The sequence below is a fragment of the Carica papaya genome, chromosome 3 (assembly GCF_054855325.1).
Source record: "Carica papaya isolate Zhongbai chromosome 3, ASM5485532v1, whole genome shotgun sequence".
Taxonomy (NCBI): domain Eukaryota; kingdom Viridiplantae; phylum Streptophyta; class Magnoliopsida; order Brassicales; family Caricaceae; genus Carica; species Carica papaya.
The window spans coordinates 34,141,998-34,164,313 of NC_142311.1; the positions used below are offsets into that span (position 1 = coordinate 34,141,998).

General features: G+C 34.5%; 6 protein-coding genes and 1 pseudogene across 17 annotated transcripts; 5 read left to right on the plus strand and 2 right to left on the minus strand.

Moving 5' to 3' along the window:
* Nucleotides 1-123: 123 nt before the first annotated feature.
* On the plus strand, nt 124-2,614 carry LOC110806565 (glucosidase 2 subunit beta-like). 4 transcript variants are annotated; one of them, XR_002538307.2, is made up of 6 exons: nt 124-347; nt 470-583; nt 731-826; nt 1,049-1,240; nt 1,369-1,486; nt 1,576-2,614. XR_002538307.2 is itself a non-coding variant. In XM_022031464.2 (6 exons), exons 1-5 carry the CDS (start codon nt 248-250, stop codon nt 1,435-1,437), a joined length of 597 nt encoding a protein of 198 aa, XP_021887156.1. In that variant the 5' UTR covers nt 124-247; the 3' UTR covers nt 1,438-1,486; nt 1,576-2,614. The 4 variants fall into 4 exon arrangements, 2 of the variants coding, with proteins under 2 accessions (XP_021887156.1, XP_021887157.1); XR_002538308.2 differs by having other exon boundaries at nt 1,654-2,614; XM_022031464.2 differs by having other exon boundaries at nt 1,343-1,486.
* LOC148268593 (pentatricopeptide repeat-containing protein At1g06270 pseudogene) lies at nt 1,903-2,514 on the plus strand (annotated as a pseudogene).
* On the plus strand, nt 2,365-6,796 carry LOC110806554 (LOB domain-containing protein 2-like). 2 transcript variants are annotated; one of them, XM_022031453.2, is made up of 7 exons: nt 3,864-4,003; nt 4,970-5,162; nt 5,292-5,405; nt 5,555-5,650; nt 5,876-6,067; nt 6,170-6,313; nt 6,405-6,796. In XM_022031453.2, exons 2-6 carry the CDS (start codon nt 5,063-5,065, stop codon nt 6,271-6,273), a joined length of 606 nt encoding a protein of 201 aa, XP_021887145.1. In that variant the 5' UTR covers nt 3,864-4,003; nt 4,970-5,062; the 3' UTR covers nt 6,274-6,313; nt 6,405-6,796. The 2 variants fall into 2 exon arrangements, with proteins under 2 accessions (XP_088072843.1, XP_021887145.1); XM_088216717.1 differs by lacking the exons at nt 4,970-5,162; nt 5,292-5,405; nt 5,555-5,650; ... (1 more) ...; nt 6,170-6,313; nt 6,405-6,796 and adding exons at nt 2,365-2,505; nt 4,363-4,629 and having other exon boundaries at nt 3,381-4,003.
* LOC110806552 (Pentatricopeptide repeat (PPR) superfamily protein) lies at nt 6,643-10,743 on the plus strand. Of its 8 annotated transcripts, none has more exons than XM_088216716.1 (2): nt 6,643-6,774; nt 7,357-10,743. In XM_088216716.1, the coding sequence occupies exon 2, from the start codon at nt 7,538-7,540 to the stop codon at nt 8,579-8,581; it is 1,044 nt and encodes a 347-aa protein (XP_088072842.1). In that variant the 5' UTR covers nt 6,643-6,774; nt 7,357-7,537; the 3' UTR covers nt 8,582-10,743. The 8 variants fall into 8 exon arrangements, 2 of the variants coding, with proteins under 2 accessions (XP_088072842.1, XP_088072841.1); XM_088216715.1 differs by having other exon boundaries at nt 6,645-6,774; nt 6,868-10,743; XR_015818081.1 differs by lacking the exon at nt 6,643-6,774 and having other exon boundaries at nt 6,943-10,440; nt 10,537-10,743.
* Nucleotides 9,161-10,653, minus strand: LOC110806555 (senescence-specific cysteine protease SAG12-like). Its single transcript, XM_022031454.2, has 2 exons — nt 10,197-10,653; nt 9,161-9,933 (listed from the first exon to the last, which is right to left on the minus strand). The coding sequence occupies exons 1-2, from the start codon at nt 10,651-10,653 to the stop codon at nt 9,341-9,343; spliced, it is 1,050 nt and encodes a 349-aa protein (XP_021887146.2). The 3' UTR covers nt 9,161-9,340.
* A 2,452-nt stretch (nt 10,744-13,195) lies between the features above and the next one.
* Nucleotides 13,196-16,278, plus strand: LOC110806576 (basic leucine zipper 34-like). The gene is made up of 4 exons (XM_022031479.2): nt 13,196-14,067; nt 14,162-14,252; nt 14,345-14,471; nt 15,981-16,278. Exons 1-4 carry the CDS (start codon nt 13,541-13,543, stop codon nt 16,145-16,147), a joined length of 912 nt encoding a protein of 303 aa, XP_021887171.1. The 5' UTR covers nt 13,196-13,540; the 3' UTR covers nt 16,148-16,278.
* A 672-nt stretch (nt 16,279-16,950) lies between these two features.
* On the minus strand, nt 16,951-22,214 carry LOC110806574 (glutamate receptor 2.8-like). Its single transcript, XM_022031475.2, has 5 exons — nt 20,285-22,214; nt 18,396-19,627; nt 17,989-18,304; nt 17,501-17,898; nt 16,951-17,408 (listed from the first exon to the last, which is right to left on the minus strand). The coding sequence occupies exons 1-5, from the start codon at nt 20,544-20,546 to the stop codon at nt 17,064-17,066; spliced, it is 2,553 nt and encodes an 850-aa protein (XP_021887167.1). The 5' UTR covers nt 20,547-22,214; the 3' UTR covers nt 16,951-17,063.
* Between the last annotated feature and the right edge of the window lie 102 nt (nt 22,215-22,316).

Sequence of the window (22,316 nt, forward strand, 5' to 3'; positions counted from 1 at the left end):
AATAAAATATAAAAAATTGTAATATTATTTTAAATTTTTAATGAATAAAAAAATGTAATTTAAGTAAAGTGTTTAATGTATTTTGAATTAATTAAATTAAACACTAATAGCCCGTTTAACACCATGACTTGCGCCCAATTCGTGTTGAATCAAGTGTTGACTTTTGGTCAACGGACATGAAGGTACAAGTTCAAAACTTCCAAGTCCAAGAAATTCACAAAGGAAAAAGAAGAAGAAACAGATTAGTATGACACTAGTCTCTCTTCTCGACTTACCTTTGTTCTTCGTTATCTTCATCGTTGCCTTCGTTCGCTCAGACCTGCTTCCCCAGGGTGTTCATCCTATAGGTTACTTTTCTCTCATTCTCCGTTTACATATAATCCAATTACTTGTATTTTATTTTGTTAATTGGATCAATTTGCTGTTATACTATCGAATTTTGATTGTTTTTTTGCAAAATTTTGGCCAGATGAGGAGTACTTTGTGTCAGAAGTGATAAAATGCAGGGACGGATCGAAATCGTTCACCAGGGACCGTCTCAACGACAACTATTGCGATTGCGTTGACGGGACCGATGAGCCTGGTTTCTTTCTCGTATTCTTTAATTGACTTACTTTGACTTTTATTTGTCTCATCTGATTTCGTCGCGCTCTTAATTTCATTGCCTTTTCTCTTCGTCTCGTTGTATTTGTCTCCGTTTTCTTGTGTTGAAATTTGAGGAACATTCCAGGAACTGCAGCTTGTCCAGGAGGCAAATTTTATTGCAGGAATGCGGGGAGTGTACCTAATTTCATTTTTTCTTCTCGCGTTAATGATGATTTTTGTGGTCTGTGTTCTTCTCTTGTATTCTAGTTACATACTGTAATTTTTCGTATTTTAATCCATTACTTGCCGAAGAATATTGATTTCTTCGAAGATTTTAGGTTAGGTTACTAACAAAATGTCCTAAACTAAATTGCATTTCATAGAGTTTAGTTTTTGTTTGAGTTACTTGTTTTTTTATTATTGAAACTTCAAAATTTTGGTTGGCAATTCAACACTTCTGTAGATTGCTGTGATGGAAGTGATGAGTATGAAAACAGGATCCGTTGTCCCAATACATGTATCATGGGTGGGACTGTTGAACACAAGTCTGAAAGTATTGGAATCTCGGTTCATAAGGACTTGGAAATTGATAATGTTGATGTAAAAGAAACCAAGAATGGTGTCAATTTAAAGGAATTGGTTCAGACGCTTGAAGGTGTAGTTATATCTTTTATGGTGTTTTGGTTTTGATGCACTTAAGAGGGCTAATGCATGTTAGTTCATGAGATTAATGGAAGTTGTGTCTTGATGCTTTCAGGGTTGACATTTGTGATATTCCTGCAGATGTCTGCTGTTGGGTTTTTGATGGTCCTGTGGGTATCGGAAAAGCATGATAGATCTAGGAAACGCTGATTTTGATGAAGGAAAAAGAATCAACTTTTAGCTCACTGTTTGATTTTGGGTAATAGTCCTCAAAGTACTTATCTTGTTTTGCTTTTTCGGATAGAATTTTGTGTGCGCCCTTATGTATGTTGTTTCGTGGCGTTTCAGGCTATATGATATGCATGTGTTCTTCTCTTGTTTCTGATACATTGCGTTCCTCTGTTTCCCTTGTCTCAACCCAAAAAGGGGCCAGACATTATCTGGATGTTGATTCCATTAGGTTTATAAAGCATCAATCTGAGAAACATGAGGAAAATTCATTCTAATGCACTGAAGAGGTTCAAGAGGATGAAGAATTCTCCCATGCAAAAATAGAAGCTTTTGTATGTTGTTGTAGTGAAGAAATTGTTGAATTTCTTTGCTTTGCTACTACTAGTCTGGTATGAACGAAGAAGAGCTGCTTGATTATATTCCCTTAATTATATGCGGAGTGAAATGTCAGTTGCAGTTGTGTCAACCAAGCTTCCAAAATTCTTATCCTTTCTCCTCCCATTGAATCGTGTCCGCTCAATTTCCTCACCTGCATTTCATACTGTTGAAGAAACCATCAGAGCTGCAGTTGAATCCAAGACTTACGAACAGATACCTGATCTTCTAATTTCACTAAAACAAATTTCCCAAAGGAATAATCCCTACTTGCTTCTGTCTAAGTTTTCTCAAATTCGGAGAACCCATAGCTTTGATGATATGTTACAAGCTTTTCTCCCACTCAGACCAGGTTCTCGTCCCCTAATTGCCTATTCCTACCTTCTTTCTCACACACTTCAAGCTCCCAATCCTCTTCCTCTTTCTCTTGCTGTCCTCCAATGTATTCTTCGTTCTGGGTCTAGCGCTGCTCTCCAGACCCACCTTCTTTTATCTTCTGCATGGCTTCACCGACGCCGCCAATCTCACTCTGTCTCCAACATCCTACTGGAGATGAAATCCATTCGTTATTTTCCTGATTCTGCCACCTGCTATTATATATGCGCACCAAGATTTCTCTCTCAGTTTTATTTCTGTGGACGTGTTCAGGCCGCACCACGAATTTATTTATCTGTAAGTTAATTTTAATTGTGCTATTATTTTTCTTTATACATCGTGATTTTGTAACGAAAATAAAAAATTTTTAAAATCTAATTGGGATTTGCATATCCATTCATGTCGATATGCTTACATTGAATTATTTTTGTATTTTTTATTTTTTTATGTAAATTGTTATGGATTTAAAGTAAAGAATGTATATTTTTCTTGTTTAATTTCCACTAGAATTATACTAAATATTGCTATATACAGTTATATTAGGGTATAATAACCTCCCCGTCTTGACAAATTTGCATTCAAAAAGGACTCCTATACATAATATGTATATCAATACGTATAAATTTGTTTTAATTTCTGATTTTTTTATTATCCAGATATTTAATAAATTATGATTTGTATTCTCAGCAGTTTAGATTTCTTTCCTATTGAAAAAACCTTCATATATTTAGTAATATTTTACTTATATACATACATGTCTCTTCTTCTTCTTCTTCATCTTCATATGAGCAACCTAAATCCTAATTAACCCTACCCATAAAGCTTTTTGGTATTAGGGTAACAATCTTTTCATGTCCCAAGAAATTTTCTTTTTTATTTGATTTTCTTATCTTCCCATTCGATTTTCTTGTTCATATTGTTTATAAGACACATCCTTTTCGTTCTTATCCAAACAAATTTTCAAAAAGTTTGTATGTATATATATATATATATATGTGATCATATATTACTGTTGAATTTCTTCCCTGCATGCATATATATTTATATTTCCTTTTTACTTATTAGTATATTCTTTCTTTTTCTCCTCTCTCTCTCTCGTGTATTGTTTAACATATATGTTAAAAATAATATATAAGTTTGTATTATTTTCATGATTCTTTTGACCGATTTAGGATGCAAGGGGATAACGAAAACAAATCAAGCAATACCATCGGGAGTACACATCCAGCATGTGCCTCGTGCAAACATCAAAGAAAAAAGTGCAACAATGACTGTATACTGGCACCATACTTCCCTGCAGATAAAAATAGGGAGTTTCAAGCGGTGCATAAAGTGTTTGGAGTGAGTAATGTTCAGAAACTAATACGAAATTTGAAAGGCGAGGATCAGAAAAAGGCTGTGGAATCTTTGGTTTGGGAAGCTTCTTGCAGACAAAAGGATCCAGTACAAGGACCTTACGGAGAATACAAGAGAGTCTGTGACGAACTTACATTATACAAGAATCAAATACAAATGATGCAGTTGCCGGGACAAGGAGCTACCATGTTTAAGCTCGGGATGCCAATGATGGGTTGGAATGGGAATCATGGAATGATCAATAATAATAATAACAACAACATGCTCAATTTTAACCAAGAAAACGATAAGTTGATATTTGACTCCAACACCTACTGCTACCCTTCTACTAATGTAGAGAGACTAAAGAATGATCATGTGGGTGTTGGTGTTACTCTTACTCCTCAAATTCAACAACAACAACAAATGCAGTATCCCATTAATCAGTTCTACCTTTCTGGTAAGTTTGAACTAATCCCTATATATGCATTTAAATTATACATACTACATATATATAATGAAAATTTGTAATTACCATCTATATTATATTTGACCCTATTATTTTAATTAAGTAATTATTCTTTTTTGGGTGATGAGTAGAGATAGAGATTGTGCGTTCCGTTCATTATTTTTAAATTATTGTGTTATGATTAGTATATGTGTATTAATTAATAAAATAATATAGATTTTCACTTTTTAAATCGAGATTTAATTATTGAAAATACATAATCTATACAATTCATAAACGTATTCTTGTGAATGTATAAAATAAAATAAATCATGGTTTTTATTTGGATTTCACTTGCTTAATTATTGTAGGTCAATTTGGTCCTAACTAATGGCAAGATGATGGAAGGTGAATGTATGGAGAAAGAGAACATATTTTGGATAAGGGAAAGCGTAGGAGATGATACAAGAAACTAATATCTTTGTGTACTTTTTTTTGGGTTTCATATCTTCTCTTTGTTTTCCCTAAGTAATATGTTTAATTGGATAATGCTATTTTCTCATAAAAATATGCTAGATTTTCATGTATTTATATATGTTTCGTGTGATTTATATATTAGATTCTCGTGTATTTATATATGTTTGGTGTGATTTTTAGTTTTAAATTAAAAAATATATAATTATTGTCTTTCCCCTAAGGGTTTAATTTCACATTACTAATAATTTTAATTTTTTTAAAAAATTATTAATTTAATGGTATTATACTTGGTTTATAATTTTAAAAAAAATTAATTATTTTTTATATTTTAAAAAAAATAAAAAAGAAATTACTTTTAGATAAAGTATAAAAATTATAATATTATTTTAAAATTTCAAGGAATAAAGTAATGTAATTTAAGTAGAGTGTTTAATGTATTTCGAATTAATTAAATTAAACACTACCGGACCATAACTTGGGCCCAATTCGTGTTGAATCAAGTGTTGACTTTTGGTCAACGGACATGAAAGCACAAGTTCAGAACTTCCGAGTCCATGAAATTCACAAAGGAAAAAGGAGGAGCAACAGATTACTATGACAGTAACCTCTCATCTCTACTCACCTTTCTTCTTCGTGATCTTCATCGTTGCCTTCGTCCGCTCTGACCTGCTTCCCCGGGGTGTTCATCCTATAGGTTACCTTTCTCTCATTCTCATTTTACATATAATCCAATTACTTGTATTTTATTTTAGTAATTGGATCAATTTGCTGTTATACTATCGAATTTTGATTGTTTTTTTTTTTTGGGCAAAAATTTGGCCAGATGAGAAATACTTTGCGTCGGAGGTGATAAAATGCAGGGACGGATCGAAATCGTTCACCAGGGACCGTCTCAACGACAACTATTGCGATTGCGTTGACGGGACCGATGAGCCTGGTTTCTTTCTCGTATTCTTTAATTGGCTTACTTTGACTTTTGTTTGTGCTCATCTGATTTTGGTGCCGCTCTTAATCTCATTGCCTTTTCTCTTCGAGTCGTTGTATTTGTCTCCGTTTTCTTGTGTTGAAATTTGAGGAACATTGCAGGAACTGCAGCTTGTCCAGGAGGCAAGTTTTATTGCAGGAATGCGGGGAGTGTACCTAATTTCATTTTTTCTTCTCGCGTTAATGATGATTTTTGTGGTCTGTGTTCTTCTCTTGTATTCTAGTTACATACTGTAATTTTTCCTATTTCAATCCATTTACTTGCTTAAGAATATTGATTACTTCGAAGATTTTAGGTTGGATTACTAACAAAATGTCCTAAACTAAATTGCATTTGCATAGAGTTTAGTTTTTGTTTGAGTTACTTGGTTTTTTTATTATTGAAACTTGAAATTTTGGTTGGCAATTCCAACACTTCTGTAGATTGCTGTGATGGAAGTGATGAGTATGAAAGCAGAATCCGTTGTCCCAATACATGTATCATGGGTGGGACTGTTGAGTACAAGTCTGAAAGTATTGGAATCTCGGTTCATAAGGACTTGGAAATTGATACTGTTGATGTAAAAGAAACCAAGAATGGTGTCAATTTAAAGGAATTGGTTCAGACGCTTGAAGGTGTAGTTATATCTTTTATGGTGTTTTGGTTTTGATGCACTTAAGAGGGTTAATGCATGTTAGTTCATGAGATTAAAGGAAGTTGTGTCTTGATGCTTTCAGGGTTGAAGTTTGTGATATTCCTGCAGATGTCTGCTGTTGGGTTTTTGATGGTCTTGTGGGTATCTGAAAAGCGTGATAGATCTAGGAAACGCCGTCTTCGATGAAGGAAAAAGAATCAACTTTTAGCTCACTGTTTGATTTTGGGTTAATAGTCCTCAAACTAATTATCTTGTTTTGCTTTTTCCCGTAGGAATTTTCTGTGTGCCCTTATATATGTTGTTTCATGGCATTTCAGGCTATGATATAGCGGTAAGGTCCTATTTTGCTTGTTTCCGGTGCATATCTGCTCTGATACGATGGATTCCTCTGTTTCCCTTCTCTCAACCCAAGAAGGGGCTAGACTTGATCTGGGTGTTGATTCCATTAGGTTTATAAAACGTCAATCCGAGAAACATCAAGAAAATTCATTCTAATGCACCGAAGAGGTTCAAGAGGATGAAGAATTCTCTCATACAAATATAGAAGCTTTTGTATGTTGTTGTAATGATTGTATCTAGTTAATCTAACTATCTACCGTTTCCTTGTGTCTTTGTGATATCTGCCAGCAGATAATTTGAAGAAATTGTTGAGCTTTTTTGCTTTGCTAGTACCAGTCTGATATGAAAGTAAGCCAATTTACTTCCTTGATATGTTGATGCCAACTTACTTTCCTAGCTGTTTTGTAGGATGGTAATCATTCTTCTTTTTCTTCCATGTAGTTCCCTCAACTACATTTTCTAAACGAACCGTAGTCAATCCAAATTGATCTTGTAAGAGATCTGCTACAAAACAAATACCTTTATTTTTCAAATAATTTATATCGTCTGAGTGTATCCATTCCAGTTAAATGTATTGTTCAAGAATTCTTTTTTGATAAATTAAAACAGGGTTGGAGTCTTGTAATAGACGTGGAAGAAAAGAAAAGTGGGGTAGTTGAATCGGATTGTACCAGTTCATATATAGTCTGGTTTTTGGTCCAGAATGTTAAGGACTGAGGAAACGAGTTTTGATTTGATTCCGTCTTCACCAGTTAAATGGTTTCTTTAGATATAAATAAATTTGATGTATAATAAGTATATATATTTATATATTATGTATATATATATGTGTTATATACATATATATTTTAAAAAATTAAAATATTTTTTTTATAGTTTATTTCACTTTGGTCGTAATCTAACTGAATCAGAAATTTCCGTTTTGGTTAGGATCAAAGTGAATACCGGTCCACCTTTTAGTCGGAAAATTTTTTATTTGACCCGATCTGAACCGGTTGAGGCTGGTTCAGTCTTGAGTTTTGTTCACCAGTTGCCCTGCCGAGTCTCTCGTTTACGTTGATGTAAAGTAGCAGAACAAAGAGGAGCTCCTCGATTGTATTCCCCTAATTATATGCGGAGTGAAATGTCAGTTGCACCTGGGTCAACCAAGCTTCCAAAGTTCTCTTCTTTTCTCCTCCCCTTGAATCGTGTCTGCTCAATTTCGTCACCTGCATTTCATGCTGTTGAAGAAACCATCAGAGCTGCAGTTGAATCCAAAAATTACGAACAGATACCTGATCTTCTCATTTTATCAAAACAATCTTCCCAAAGGAATAATCCCTTCTTGTTCCTGTCTAATTTTTCTCAAATTCGCAGAACCCAGATCATTGATGATATGTTACAAGCTTTTCTCCCACTCAGACCCCGTTCTCGTCCCCTAATTGCCTATTCCTACCTTCTTTCTCACACTCTTCAAGCTCCCAGCCCTCTTCCTCTTTCTCTTGCTATCCTCCAATGTATTCTTCGTTCTGGGTCTCGCCCTGCTCTCCAGACCCACCTTTTTTTATCTTCTGCATGGCTTCACCGACGCCGCCAATCTCACTCTGTCTCCAATATCCTATTGGAGATGAAATCCATTCGTTATTTTCCTGATTCTACCACCTGCAATTATATTATATCATCTTTATGTGGAGTTGATCAGTTGCCGGAGGCTGTTAAAGTTTTGAAGGGCATGGCCGCTGCAGGCTGTATTCCTGATGTAGAGAGTTATGGAACTGTAATTGCTGCCATGTGCTCGGGAAGAAAGACTGCTGATGCGGTAGATATGGTCAAGCAAATGGTGGTTAAAGTGGGATTAGTTCCGTCTCAGGGCACGGTGGTGAAAATGGTAGCAGCGTTGAGGGCGAACAGAGAGATTAGGCAAGCAGTTGAGGTGATTGATTTATTGGAGAGGGAAGGTTACTCTGTTGAGTTTGAGAGCTATGAGTTAACAATTGAAGGATGCTTGGAGTGCCGTGAGTTTATTCTTGCAGGAAAGATGGCGATTGAGATGACAGATAGAGGGTTTATACCGTATATAAAGGTCAGGCAAAAGGTAGTTGAGGGTCTGGCAAGTATTGGTGAATGGAAGCTTGCTTGTGCAGTGAGGCAAAGGTTTGCAGAACTGAGGTCTTAGTCATAGCTGCTTCCATGTCTTCTTAGTGGGACATGAAGAATTTCAATGGCGGATAAAACATGTAAACAAAACCCATATGGCGTTCTCTTCTCAGGAGCTAAATGATCCCTAGTCCGGGTTTATTATGTCTCCTAAAGGTAACTGAGTTGATCATGTTTTCCCTCTGCTTTTACATCTGAGTTTTTTTTTTCCTAACAATGTTTTTTCTGTGGTTAGTACTGTAGATTGGCAAATAAAAAAAGGGTCATCCTTTTTCTTTTTTCTTTTCTTAAAGTTGAAGCTGAAATTTGAAGGATGGGACTGTAATAGTTTGCTTCTGCCAAGATTTGCTGTCCTGATTTTATTCTTGCAGACCAATCGGCAGTTGACTAACATTTGGGTCCTGAGTAGTGTCACTGATATTTCTCTTAAGTGCATCATTCACATCTTCACTTGTCTCCCTTACATTATTCATGATTTATGCTTTTTCTTGCAGTCTCTTTCACCTGATAAAAATTATAATTTTGTTATACTAGAAAATTTCCCTAGGAAAGTTGGAGGGGAAAATAATTATGAGGCTGAGGAGGCATCAAGAATAAGTGATCATTCAATTAGATTTTTTTTTATTGACTAGGCTTTTATTCCATAATGATACTCATTCCCTGCAATTCTAACGTTTCAATCTTATCAATTTAAACTCCATGTTATAATTTAGAAATGAGGTTAATATTTAGATGGAAATCTAATGAGCAGCAGCGAATAGTTTTCCAGAAAATTTGCTTAGTCCTTAGTAGGGTAGCTAGCATCCATGGCAATGCCGCAGATACCTTTCTTTCTGATAAAATCTCGTTGCATCCTGATATAGCCAGATTCACCCCAACCAGTGCCCCACGAGTTCTTCACTGTCCAGTACTTCTTTCCATTATCATCACCATACCCAACTACTGTCACTCCATGGTTGAGATGTGTTCCACAGTAGCCACTGAAGACACCATGAGAATAGAGCTGAAAGAGATATCCACCAGCATCTACTGCAACAGATACTGGTTGATTGGCAACTGCAGCTTGCAAGCTTTTCTCGTCATTTGCAGGTACCTGCTCAAATCCAGTTATATTTGCTTCGTGGTCTTTGGCTTTCTCTTTGTCACAGGTACCATCCTTTTGCATGTAAGGGTAATTGGCTTCAGTGGTAATTCCACCATTCTTTATGATGAATTCAAATGCTTTCTCCATGAATCCACCTCTGCAGCCCTCGTTGCCTGTATCTGTGTCACAGTCCACGAGCTGTTGTTCTGATAGAGATACCAGTTCTCCTGTTTTGATCTTGTTGATGCCTTCAACAGCTGCCACTGCGGAGAATGCCCAACAACTTCCTGTATTTATTAAAAGTTAGATTTTGTCAAACTTCAGTTATCATGAAATTCTTGACTTCAAGATCCATGAATTGAGTTAGATTACAAAGAGAATCTGTGTCCAGCAATTGATGTAGCCATTGCTGACAAACACACACACACACACACATACAGATGTAGTCTCAATATCCATCAAATTAAGTTAGATTTGTCTCAACATGCAAATTCATAGATCTTGTATGAACTAGGAGGAAAAAAGTCCCAATTTGTTGAGATTGCTATACCACATTGGCCTTGATCTTTAACAGGAGTGACAGTCTCTTCCTTTCTCCAATCCACAGAGGTTGGCAGCTCTTGTAGTTGGTGATCAGTGGCATTATGATGTCTCTCTTTTAGAAGGTTCTGAGGGCTGAAACCCATGTACATAGATTTAAACTCGTCATTCGTCATGTCTGCAAACTTGTTATCAGTGAGCTTGAAGGATAAGTTTTGAGAATTGATGTAATCGACAAGGAGGACATTGGATTGGTAAATCCCAAAACGCATTAGCCATTCGTCTCTACTACTGTATTTTCGGCCATTGGATTCTAGCCACCTCTCATATCTCTCCCTCATTGAATATAGGTTGTCGAAATGTTCAGTGTTGCTCTTAAACCATGCTTGTGAAGGTACCAGGAGGACCACCCAAATAAATACAAGAGCAGCAAAGGTCTGCATACTAATTTTCAACTCTGTTGTCATTTGATCAACTGGGATGATGACTATGGCTATTAGTTGAAGCTTATATGTTTGAAATATCTATAAATGAAGACTTGAATATTGCAGTTCTTATATTTTGGGTGTTGGTTATTTATTTCCTTCAAGCAATTCCAAGCGCAGACATGCATTTATCATTCATGATTTCACATGTTTGGCATTCCTGATTTCAACTGGGGCAAGTATCTTTTGGTATTACTTGAGCATTTTTCTAAGCTTTACTTCAAATAAATGGGTGGAGTGGGGGTTGGAACTTTCACTTGAAAACTCCTTGAAAGAATTTTCTTTGCATATTATTGGCATTAGGGCTTGAGCAACCGCCCGGATTGGGCCAAAGACCGATTAAGAATGAGGATTCGGACTGAATGTCGAGCCATTTTGATTAGAGAATTTGTTCGTTCTATTTCTTTCGGGCTTTCAAGTAATCTCATGAGTTCATCTACTCTAATGAGTCACTAGTCTCTTCAATTGCAATTACTTATGCTCAAATTTTACTAGCAGACTCATACATACAATCTCAACATGTTTTTTTTTTTTCTTCTTTTGTCTTCTAGAGTATCTCCCCAACTCCTAATTTAATTAATCACTGCAATAACTCTCAAAACAAATTTTGAAAATTGGTCTAGTATTACTTGTTAGTAATTATCTTGGATTAAAAATTTATAAATGTGGAACCTAATGCTGCAATAATTTGTTTTAATGCAAATAGTTGTTGCTATATGTTCTAATAACAAATCATTAGTTTAACTGAATAATTAAATAAAATAAACAGATATTTTTGTTCGTCTCAGGTCGATGGATCTTTTCAATTGGAAGATCTTCTATATGAATAATGCATATTCTAATTCACCAAATATAATTATAACTGTTTTCTTCTGAAGCAAAGATATTCATTAAGTAGTTCGCACTATTCAATTATTCGTTATTAAAAAGTATTAGATTCTCTTTCGGATAGGTTTTAAAAGCAGAAGGAAGGTTGGAATGCCACCATGCATCTATTATTGAATTCACGCGATCTGATAGTACCAATTAAGTGAACTCACTTGTTATAAACTGATTCTTTCATCTAAAAATATAATATATTTGTTTAGGTGTAATTTAGTTTAAGTATTATAAATTTACTAATATATTAATACATTACATTTTCAATTTTATTGAATCAAATGTTATAAGTGGTCTACTTTTAGTAGTATTGAAGGAATAATATGTAACAGATGATAGACAATATTATTGCAGATGGGTTCGAAATGAGAGCATAATTTGTTGGCAACTGTGAAAAAACATACTAAAAGATACGTCGTGATAAATTTGTTTATAAATATATTTTTAATTCAAATAAAAAATAATATAATTTATAAAAAAAAAATACATATATATATTTCGTGTGGAATTCTATTTAAAATGAAACATAATAATTTGTCTCAAACTTAATAAATTTAAATAAAATTTAAAATGAGCTGTTATAATTTCACATATTGAGTTTCAAACAATATCATTTTTTTTTTAATAAAAAATTCCTAAAATTTTTAATTAACTTTTAACATAATTAAGATTGGGTTTAGAACAAATAAAAAAGAAATTTCAGATTAATTTGCACGAGAGTGTTTACGATTGAAGAATGGTTAATTTCCAAGATAATTAAGAAGTAATTATGGGTGTGTAGATGTATGTAATCATGATTAATTATAAATAAATAATAATAGAAGATAAAATTGATGGGTGAGTGGAAGGTGCCAAGAAATTAAGGGTAAGGTGGGCGGGCATGGGTGTATGAAATAAAAATCAATACTTTAAAAGATTAGGACAGTGTACCCTACATGTGGCTATAGTTTGGGAACAAAGCAAAAAGACTACCCAAACAATTCACATGCCCTAATTCTATTCAACCCACTACTTATATCATCTCCATTTTTATTGTATTGTATAGTTTAAACCAATTATTTTTTTTCGGGTCGAATGATTAATATTTTTCGAAAAAAAAATGACGGGTTCGAGTAAAATTTTGTGATTTTATTCAACGATAATTTTTTGAAAATTTTTAGATCTACGTTTATTTTTTAAAAATATTTTGTCGTTTATTATATCATTTATTGTGGTTGTAAGTGTTCGTGTGTTAAGAGTTTTTGTCGTGGTTATAAGTGTGGATTAATTAATTAGTAGAATGTTTTTTTTTTTTTGTTTTGTTAATTATATAATTTAAGTGGAAAGAGGGTTGAATTGAATGAAAAGTAAAAAAAAAAAAATGATGGGGATATTTTATGAAGGAATAAAAATTAGAGGGGTAGGAATGCAAATAATGAAAATATAAGGGACTAAAAGGAAAGGTCACAAAGGCACGTGGTTGCTGATTCCGGTTCTTAAATTAAACTAGTGGCGATTCTCCAGTAAGACCGTTGAGACCACCCCCCGCCCCCCCAATCCAGCTGTACGTAGCTGTCTAAATCGCTTCTCCCATGTGACCCCACGGGCCCCACATACTTTTTCTAATTATTATTATTATATTATTATTATTTAAAAAAAAAAAAAACCAAAAAATCTTTCTCCATAACCAGAAGAGGAGGTGGGGCTCTTCAAACATTTTCATTTTCCCACCTTCCTGCCTTCCCAACAATCATTCATTCATTCTCTCAACACTATAATTCAGGTTGAATTCAATATCTATATATATGTATATATGTATGTATGTATGTGTTATCAGTTAATCTGTTGAACGCCGACATTTTGGTTATTCAATTGCTTATCCGATTCCTCGGTGTTCCTTACTTTCTATCATTCAATTCAATTTCGAAATTCTCAGTTGTTTATGTAATCTAGATTTGTGTGTGTGTGTGTGCGTGCGTGTGTGTGTGTGTATAGAGATAGAGAGAGTTAAATGGCGCAATTGCCTCCGAAAATCCCAAACATGACACAGAATTGGCCAGAGCAGAAACTGGGATCCATGGCGGCCACCAATTCCCAAAACCTTTCTTGGGTGGACGAGTTTCTTGACTTCTCCGCCGCGAGGCGTGGGACTCATCGGCGGTCGATCAGCGACTCCATCGCCTTCCTGGAACTCGACCAATGTCCCTCATCTCAAAATCACAACCACAATCCAGATCAATCCAATGGCGGCTTTGATGACGAACACTTCATGTCCATGTTCAGCGATGATCGTCTTCCCAATGCCGTTGCTCCTATACTTTCCTCCTCCAATCCTTCTACACCGTCCGATCACAACAGCATCAACGATGATAAAGACGCGCCCTCATCTGATCACCCCCCCAAACACCACAACCAATTTAAGAACGAAGCCGAAGAGGTCCAGAGCCAATGCACCACCGCCACTGACCCGAACCCGTCGATTAACGCTCCTGCGAATGTTTCATCCGATCGCATTGTCGATCCTAAACGAGTCAAGAGGTAATCAATCAATTTTCATTTTCAAATCTATACGTTCATTGTATATCCACTTCGGTTAATAATTTGAATTTGCGTGTTGGAATTAATCGATCAGAATCTTAGCGAACCGACAATCGGCGCAGAGATCACGAGTGAGGAAATTACAATACATATCGGAACTGGAACGTAGCGTTACTTCATTACAAGTATGTATACTTTTGAATTTCTTTAACGTGTGCGTGTGCGTGTGTGTGTGTATTGAGTTTCTGATTATATACATATTTTCCGGTGAATGAAGGCGGAAGTGTCGGTGTTATCGCCGAGAGTTGCTTTTCTGGATCATCAGCGGTTGCTTCTCAATGTTGACAACAGTGCTCTGAAGCAAAGAATCGCAGCTTTGGCTCAAGATAAGATTTTCAAGGATGGTCAGTTTCTTTCTTTCTTTCTTTCTTTCTTCAACCCGCCTATCCATACTTCCTTTTTTCAACTTTTTAAAAATTCATAATTTAAAATTACATACTTTTTTTTTTAAAAGAACAAATTGCAATTTGTTTTGAAAATTTTTGTTGTATATATACATACATAAAGTAAAAATTACCAATAAAATGTATCACTTAATATGTTAATCAATATAGAATGAGTTGTGTTGATTAAATTATCTTAAGTTCGAGCAAAATTATTATGTTTTTGATAGAAAGAAGCATCTCTTGCACCCCCTTAATTAGTCAGAATAGATTGAAAATTAGATCTATCTTTTCTTTTGATGGCCTGAAATTATTAAATAAATTATTAGATAATATCGTTGGATTAGTGACAATTACACATTAATTACAAATGGTTAAAATTACAAGTAGAGATATGATATTTATATATATATAAATAGTGATCCCTCTAGAGAGCTAAAATCGCAGCTCTTCTATATATGTGTATATGTACATATATGTGTAGATTATATGTGTATCTGTGTGTGATACACATAAATGAATTTGTTGTGAATACCGATTTAGGAGGAATCTAGTTCATTAGGTGTTCATAATGAACTAAACAAGACCAAAACTAGATAAGAAAAAGTACATAGATATGCTAAGCTAGTCATATAATGTATATGTATATATACATATATATTGTAGATTTTCGTAAAATGGGGATTTGGGTTAGGCAATCGATCTATGTTTTGTATTCCCAAAGAATAAAAACGTTAATAATGTATAGGACAAATCACCCTACTATTCAAGATGCTTAGAAACACGCCACGAACACACACACGCAATATATAGATATATATATATATATATATATATATATATAAAGCTCATAATTAGTGGTTTAATCATTGTTTCTCCTTTTATGGTAAAGAGTACTATTGAGATCCAAATTTTAATAATTTCTCTAGTAGAAAAGTTGTATAATATAGCTTATGGTAAGGAAAAAAAAAAAACCCAATAATTCTAAACATGTGTGTGCTTAAATATATATATATATATATATATTATATGGCGATGAGGGAAACACGTCTTCCATAAGAAAAGGTAGAAGTAGAACCAATCAATTTTGTAGCCCATCAAGAAAATGAAAATGAAATGTCAATTAAAAATGCAATTTCATGGGTCCTACAAATTTCATTATAGAAATTTCTCCTTGAGATTATTTTTTTTTTACTTGACAATCAATTCATGTAATTCACCGACAATTCTTCAACCATAAATCTGTCTTCAATAAATTTAGGTTTCCTGCTGATGATAAACATACCAATTTATTTATACTACTCTGAAAAGTAGATACTTTTGTTTTTATTTGAATTATATTATCAACTGTTATTAGAATTGATATGCCTATGTGTATTATGATTGATATTTATGATTCACTTATTGATGGATGTAGGAATTTTAACTAAAAAAAAATTTAAAATGTAAATGTGAATGGATGCAATGCAGCTCATCAAGAAGCACTGAAGAGAGAGATAGAGAGACTGAGGCAAGTGTATCAGCAAAGGAAGCTGAATAAAATGGAAAGCAACAGTGGCGCACCACCACCGGCTGATCATCACGTAAAGCCTTCTACAGAGAAAGAACAGCAGCAGCAGCAGCTTCTCAATGTCTGATCAAAATATTATATAATCCCTGCCTCCTGCAAAACCCATTGATAAAATCTCTTTGTCCCATCAATCCATAACTTCATTCATTCTATTTCTCCTTTATCAATGAATTCCATTAATATATGTGTGTTCTTTTCTGATCATCTTCTTCAGTTTGGGACTAATTTACTGTCCAGTGTTGAAGAATTCTGATATTGGGTTAGTTAGGGTATTAATATTTGTGGGATTACACAAAAAGAAAAAGTAAGAAGAGAGGAGATCTGCAAATTGGGAAGGAGTTGGGTTGCAATGGTGATGATCACGTGATGATGTGTTTTGAAGGGACCACAAGTCCCAGATTTACATGATTGGTTTTGCAGGAAGAAAAAACACATGCAACTGTGGTTCCATTCATTCTTCCCAATAAACAACCAAATAATCATAATGTACATACATACATACATACATACATACATACATATAGATACGTACATAAACATTTGGGTATGTCTATTATGCTTGAAGTATATTACCAGAGTGGTGAGGATATTATCATCTTTTCATTTTTTTTATTATATTATACAGTTAAATCTTCTATCCTTTTCATGGTAACTTGTTCTGGGGATATACATATACGTGTATGTTTGAAGCCAAAGGATGATTATTTTGTGGTGGAATGTATGAAAGTAAGAGTTGTTGTCAGGGTGATTTCTTTTTCTTTTTTCCTCTTTAAGTGTTTACTTTTGCCTGTGATATGATATTTAATATAAATTTCAGAGCTTTCTTCCACCAAATTTCTTCAGGGAAGAAAGTTGCAGATATCCCATCTGTATAGTAAATTTTTATTGTAACAATTCATTATATATGTATCGGTGACATTATCGTAGCAATTTATTTACGAAGATGGTATAACGATTAATTTCATTGTAAATGTATGTACGTATTAGGGCCAGTGGCGCCTACGATTTTGTGTTTCCCAAGCAAAGAGCCAAAAGTCATGGACATTACAGTGGTTATGGTGGCGGCGGCGGCGGCGTTGATGCCAGTTTTTCCGAACAAGGCCAACCAGAAAGAGGAGAAGAGCCAGTGAGGAGGTTCCTCCAGTTATGACAAACAGACCCCAAAAGCTATCTAATCCTAGACGGAAGCCATTCTTGTCAGAGTCTGAGCTCGAGCATTTGAATGTGGAAGTAAGAGATCTTTCCAACTTTTCAAGTGTTCCATCCTCTGCTAATCTCAAAATTGCTTTTGATATGTCACCCAAGTATGGAGAACTCCTTGGAAAAACCTACCTCAACCAAACAATATAATCATAATCAATACATGTATTATGTATAATCCTAGTATATAAGATGTGGGTAGTATACAATATATACTCACAAAACCAAAGCCTCCAACTTTAAAAGGTTGCCCAGAGGTAATAAACAGGTTGCAGTGTTTGGCTAGAAAAACTTTGATGTATGGAACTTCAAGAAAGGCTGCAGATATGTCTCCACTCGTAAGAGCTGTAGCATAATCCTCTTCTGAATTTATCTTAACAATGTTTGAAGGATCAAAACCCAAGCCTACTTCTAAATAGTTTGCGACGAATGAGTTTGCATCACACCCGACTTTTTCTCCATTCCTCTTCAGTGTCTCCACATCCACTGATGCAGCACTCAGCTGTTCCAGTGTAAGTAAAGATGCTAAGCCCGCAGTGAAGCTTTGGACTAAGATTAGAGCTGCAAATAACCAAACTATCATCGCCATACGAGACAAATTGCTGTGAAGTCTATGTCCTGTATATTTATACAAAACCAGTTAACAAGGTTAGCCTAGTTAACATATATATATGTAGTAGAAAGAAGTTAATATGGAGAGATGCTTACCATGTTGAGAGAATAGTGTGTTGAAAGCTAGTGAAATCATTGTGCCAATTTGGTTATGTATGGGTCCTGATCTGAGTTCTGGGTTGTGATTACGCTCGATCAGCCAAACAACGATGCCATTATAGATATTGACAATTCCCGTAAAGACCCACATGATTGATGTGAAGGGTTCCTTGAACAACCATGGCCTGCTTAATTTCTTTGATTTGGCAAGTACCACCATTTGTAGACCTGAAGCAGAATAGGGTTGTGAGAACTCTGCGAACTCACAGCGTTTTGCCAAGATTGCTGTGTCCCCCACAACCGCATCAAACCGCTGCAGACGTGAAAATGTTCTTTTAGTTCACATATATGTATCAATGATTGATTTGTTATATAATACATTAATTTGGAATATGATCTGATACCTTCAAACCGACTTGTTTAACCAACGAATCATAGCTACCATTGAATGGCTGAAACTCATATGGGAAATTGTATGGCAAAAGTGCAATTGTGGCCTTAAAAACTTCAAATACAAACCCAGTAACACTCTTAGAACTCACATTTATAAATTCTTTATGAGTATTTTGAGAAGGGACTCCTATAACTACTGGCTCTGAGGTGTTAGGTACAGACCATCCTTTAGGGGTTAACCAAGGTCCTCCTGGCCAATAAACTTGTCCTAGAATTATCATCGACTCGTTGTATGTACCTCCATCACCATTATTGTCGATTGTTTTCGAGAATCCTAATCCATCTGACCAGTACCCTAGTTCTCTATAACTCTTGCCTACAACATTAACTATCCCAAAAATACTTGCAGGTTCTAAACTCTTTTTTTTAAACTTAAACTTACCAGTTAAACCCTCAAAATTACAATCGAAAATTCTACCCAACAACTCTCCACCATCCCTCCAATCTTTACCACCCATTGCAATAGACATAACCTTCATGGCATCATATGCTTCCAATGCGTGTATCCCAGGTTCTGTGTATGTTTCGTTGGGAAATTGTGAATGGAACATAACCCGAAAACGAGAAAGAAAGTGTCTCATGTCCTTAGTATCATGTGAAATATAGCTCCTAACTCCAACAACACCTTGCATTGAGGAAATGATGGATTCATCAAGAACATCAATCTGATCAGTAACGGTGTTGGTGGTGATCCACACAAACTCTTTCTCCATCATGCCTAACTTCTTTGCTTCCATGAAAATGTTCGACAAGCTTGTAGTCGAGTGGACAATGAAGATTCTATACTGTCCATTTTTGAGAGCTTTTAGCTTCTCAGACAAGGAAAAGTCAGGTAAAAGAATGGGAGGGAGAGGAAGAAGATCGCTGATCTCAACATCAACTTCTTGAAGTGCTGTGATGAGGGGAGCGATGGGTGAATGGTCAAGTTCTTGGTAAATGAGGTTGACTTTGTGCCATTGCCAAGTTTTAACAATGGCGGCTATGGCTTTCATTTGAGCAATTTGGCTACGAACCGCATTAACCATGAAAGGCCAATTTCCAGATGCCCAACATGGGACTTCATTTGCCAAGGAAAGAATTGGGATTTCAGACTTATTGCCTAGTTTTGCCACCATTGCCGTCTCTCCCCATGTTCCTAATCCCATTATAGCTCTTGCTCCATGCTTCTTGATTAGAGTTCTTGCTGCATTAATAAATTAATTGTATGTATGTGATTAACTCTAAATAATACTTCATTATATTTCAAAAAAATATGTGATTAAATCTATTTTTGCAAGTCTTTTTGTGATTTACCAAATTAATCAAATATTATGGAATGTTGTGTTTTATCTACTTCAATGTTGGAAAAGAAAAAAGAAAACTTGATTACTGAATTTCAAAGCTTATTGATTTTGACAAGAAAAACAGAACAAATAAAAGCTAGTTCTGTAGTATCATGTGTCTGCTATCTATATAACTCGGTTACAATTCCACCATGGTTATTATAAATCTATATATATATATATTTACACAGCTTATATTTAATAAATAAATTTGGATTATGTAGTTTAAAAAATTAACATACTTTTTATGTTAGAAAGGACTTACCAATTTAATTTTAAAAACTTAATATTGAAAATTAGATATAGTATTACAATAATATTTTTTTAAAAATATTCATAGATGATAATTTAATCTCAGTACATATTATTTTTAAAATATATAAAACAAAACGAAAATAACACTGAGTTACTTTTTAAGTCAAATTTTATAAACGAATCATGTTTAAGTTAATAAAATTTATCTAAAATCAAAATTTATGTTATTTTTATATATAAATACAGAGATAAACCGATCTCACCAGAATAAAGAGCTCGAACAGGATCTTTCATGGAATCTCTGAGAAGCAGAGTTGGACGAGAAGAGAGATGAGGATAGAAATCCTCCATGGCCAAATCCAATGCGACCTTTTCTTCTTTGCCAGCTCTCGACGACAAATCAAGAATCGCGCCTATTATCTTCTTCCTCCTCCCATCATCATCACCTTCATATGCTTTACTGTACACACTATTCGCGAACAATATAAACAACATCAACAATATACATTGTCTATAACTCCCCATTGTTCCTCCCCCTTTTGGTCAAACATGTTTGCACCTTCTAATTTGCTTTAAAACAACCCCTATATATATATATATATATACACACAAAGCATCATATTTATTTAATCTAATTCCGATTGTGGAAACCGGTTGGAAATTTTCTTCCAAGTCAAAAAATTCTCTGAATGTGACTGTTCTAAAAATTTGATATATATATATATATATATTACGTCTATATCCATATGAAACGTAAAACATTGTGAGTTTTATATATGTATAGATATTATTAAAACAGTTGCATCGCTACCGACCATGAAGAACCAAAAAAAACAAAAAGTTGACGACAGATATGACAGCAACTTTCATGCATATTAACATCACAAACTCTAATTTAAATATGAATGTCAATGGGGGGAAGTTAGAACTTGGTGAGTCCTGTATATATGCAATGATGCAAGAAAACTATATATATATATATACTCTCTAAGTTATTGACTGTTTCAAAGTCAGTCTTTTCTCTTTTCAAGGTAAATTCATGTTGAGTTAGAGAGGAGCTAACAAGTTTAGTTTAGACTGGATCAAACTATATAAAAATTTTGAGACCAGAGTTTTTTATTCATTCAGAGTTCAGATTTAAGCCCAGTGAACTGAACCTATTAATATCTTTTTAGTAATATTAAATATATAAATAACATATATATATATATATATACATAATGTATTTAAAACTTAATTTTTTCTGAATAAATTTAAGTTCATTTTGGTACAAGACCAGACTGGATTGATAAGTTTTAGTCCGATCTACTCCAATTTTATTCCTATAAAGGTTTACCAAATGGGTTTTACAAACACCCAAAAATTTGAGTAACATTTAGTATTCAAATTTCCCCACCTCTTAACAGTATTATCATATGACTGTATATGCATTATTTTACACGTAAGAAGTTTAGTAGCAAACTTCATTCTCAATAGACTATCTACTACATTTACTCTCTGTGATTCTTTCTTCCTTTTCTGCTTCTCCTGAGAAATTTTAGAGTTCCCAGACCGCGGCAACAAACAAAAGCATTGCCTGGTTAGTTTATGGCACAATGCATACTCTGCTCGTTAATTTGGATGATCTTATGTGCGGTTTTTCCAATATGAATAGATCATATGTGTAGGTAACATGCTTTTAAAACTGTAATTCACGCCCAAAGTAATAATTCAGAACAAAAAATTCAGTATAGCAAATACGGGTGCACACAATCTGATCCGGACCAGACTAAGTATGGTTTGGTTCTCGGTCTTCCCAGAATGTTAGGACTGCAAATTCTGTTCCATTAAAAAAAATTATATATATATACATACACACAGATTGATCAAGGACAGAACATGCTCCATCTCTGTAGATGAATTTTCAATTCTCAACTAATCCGGGATATAACCGAGAAAGTCTCATTTTCTTTACCTCTCATGCCCTGTTCATCCTTTCAACAGTTCAACCAAAATGAGTTAACAACTAACTTAAAATTATCAAAATTATCAAAATTGATAAAACTAAAATCTCTTAAATGAATTGAGTATAGATTTTCAAAATCAATTCCATAAACATAGACATGCTGCAGGATAGCCCGAACTCACTCACTCCCCTGTTGCAACACAGGTCATTGCCTGGTTGTTGATCCCATCCCAATCTGCACATCTATCTTGAACCAAACCACTACTCAGATCCAGCAGAATGAAACTCCCATCTATACTTGGAATCAAATAAGAAAGGCGACAACTAGATATTACTCGATGAACTTACTC

Bases quoted from the DNA above. Each gene is read 5' to 3' on its own strand.
- LOC110806554 (XM_088216717.1), top strand. From the start codon at position 3,382: ATGCAAGGGGATAACGAAAACAAATCAAGCAATACCATCGGGAGTACA. The intron at 4,004-4,362 runs GTAAGTTTGAAC...TAATTATTGTAG, and splicing joins TAATCAGTTCTACCTTTCTG to GTCAATTTGGTCCTAACTAA.
- LOC110806565 (XM_022031464.2), top strand. From the start codon at position 248: ATGACACTAGTCTCTCTTCTCGACTTACCTTTGTTCTTCGTTATCTTC. The intron at 348-469 runs GTTACTTTTCTC...AATTTTGGCCAG, and splicing joins CCAGGGTGTTCATCCTATAG to ATGAGGAGTACTTTGTGTCA. The intron at 827-1,048 runs GTCTGTGTTCTT...ACACTTCTGTAG, and splicing joins CGTTAATGATGATTTTTGTG to ATTGCTGTGATGGAAGTGAT.
- LOC110806574 (XM_022031475.2), bottom strand. From the start codon at position 20,546: ATGGGGAGTTATAGACAATGTATATTGTTGATGTTGTTTATATTGTTC. The intron at 19,628-20,284 runs GTGAGATCGGTT...TTATTAATGCAG, and splicing joins TGTTCGAGCTCTTTATTCTG to CAAGAACTCTAATCAAGAAG. The intron at 17,899-17,988 runs GTAAGCATCTCT...ATAAATATACAG, and splicing joins CACACTATTCTCTCAACATG to GACATAGACTTCACAGCAAT.
- LOC110806576 (XM_022031479.2), top strand. From the start codon at position 13,541: ATGGCGCAATTGCCTCCGAAAATCCCAAACATGACACAGAATTGGCCA. The intron at 14,068-14,161 runs GTAATCAATCAA...TTAATCGATCAG, and splicing joins GATCCTAAACGAGTCAAGAG to AATCTTAGCGAACCGACAAT. The intron at 14,472-15,980 runs GTCAGTTTCTTT...GATGCAATGCAG, and splicing joins AGATAAGATTTTCAAGGATG to CTCATCAAGAAGCACTGAAG.
- LOC110806555 (XM_022031454.2), bottom strand. From the start codon at position 10,653: ATGACAACAGAGTTGAAAATTAGTATGCAGACCTTTGCTGCTCTTGTA. The intron at 9,934-10,196 runs GTATAGCAATCT...TAATAAATACAG, and splicing joins TAAAGATCAAGGCCAATGTG to GAAGTTGTTGGGCATTCTCC.
- LOC110806552 (XM_088216716.1), top strand. From the start codon at position 7,538: ATGCGGAGTGAAATGTCAGTTGCACCTGGGTCAACCAAGCTTCCAAAG.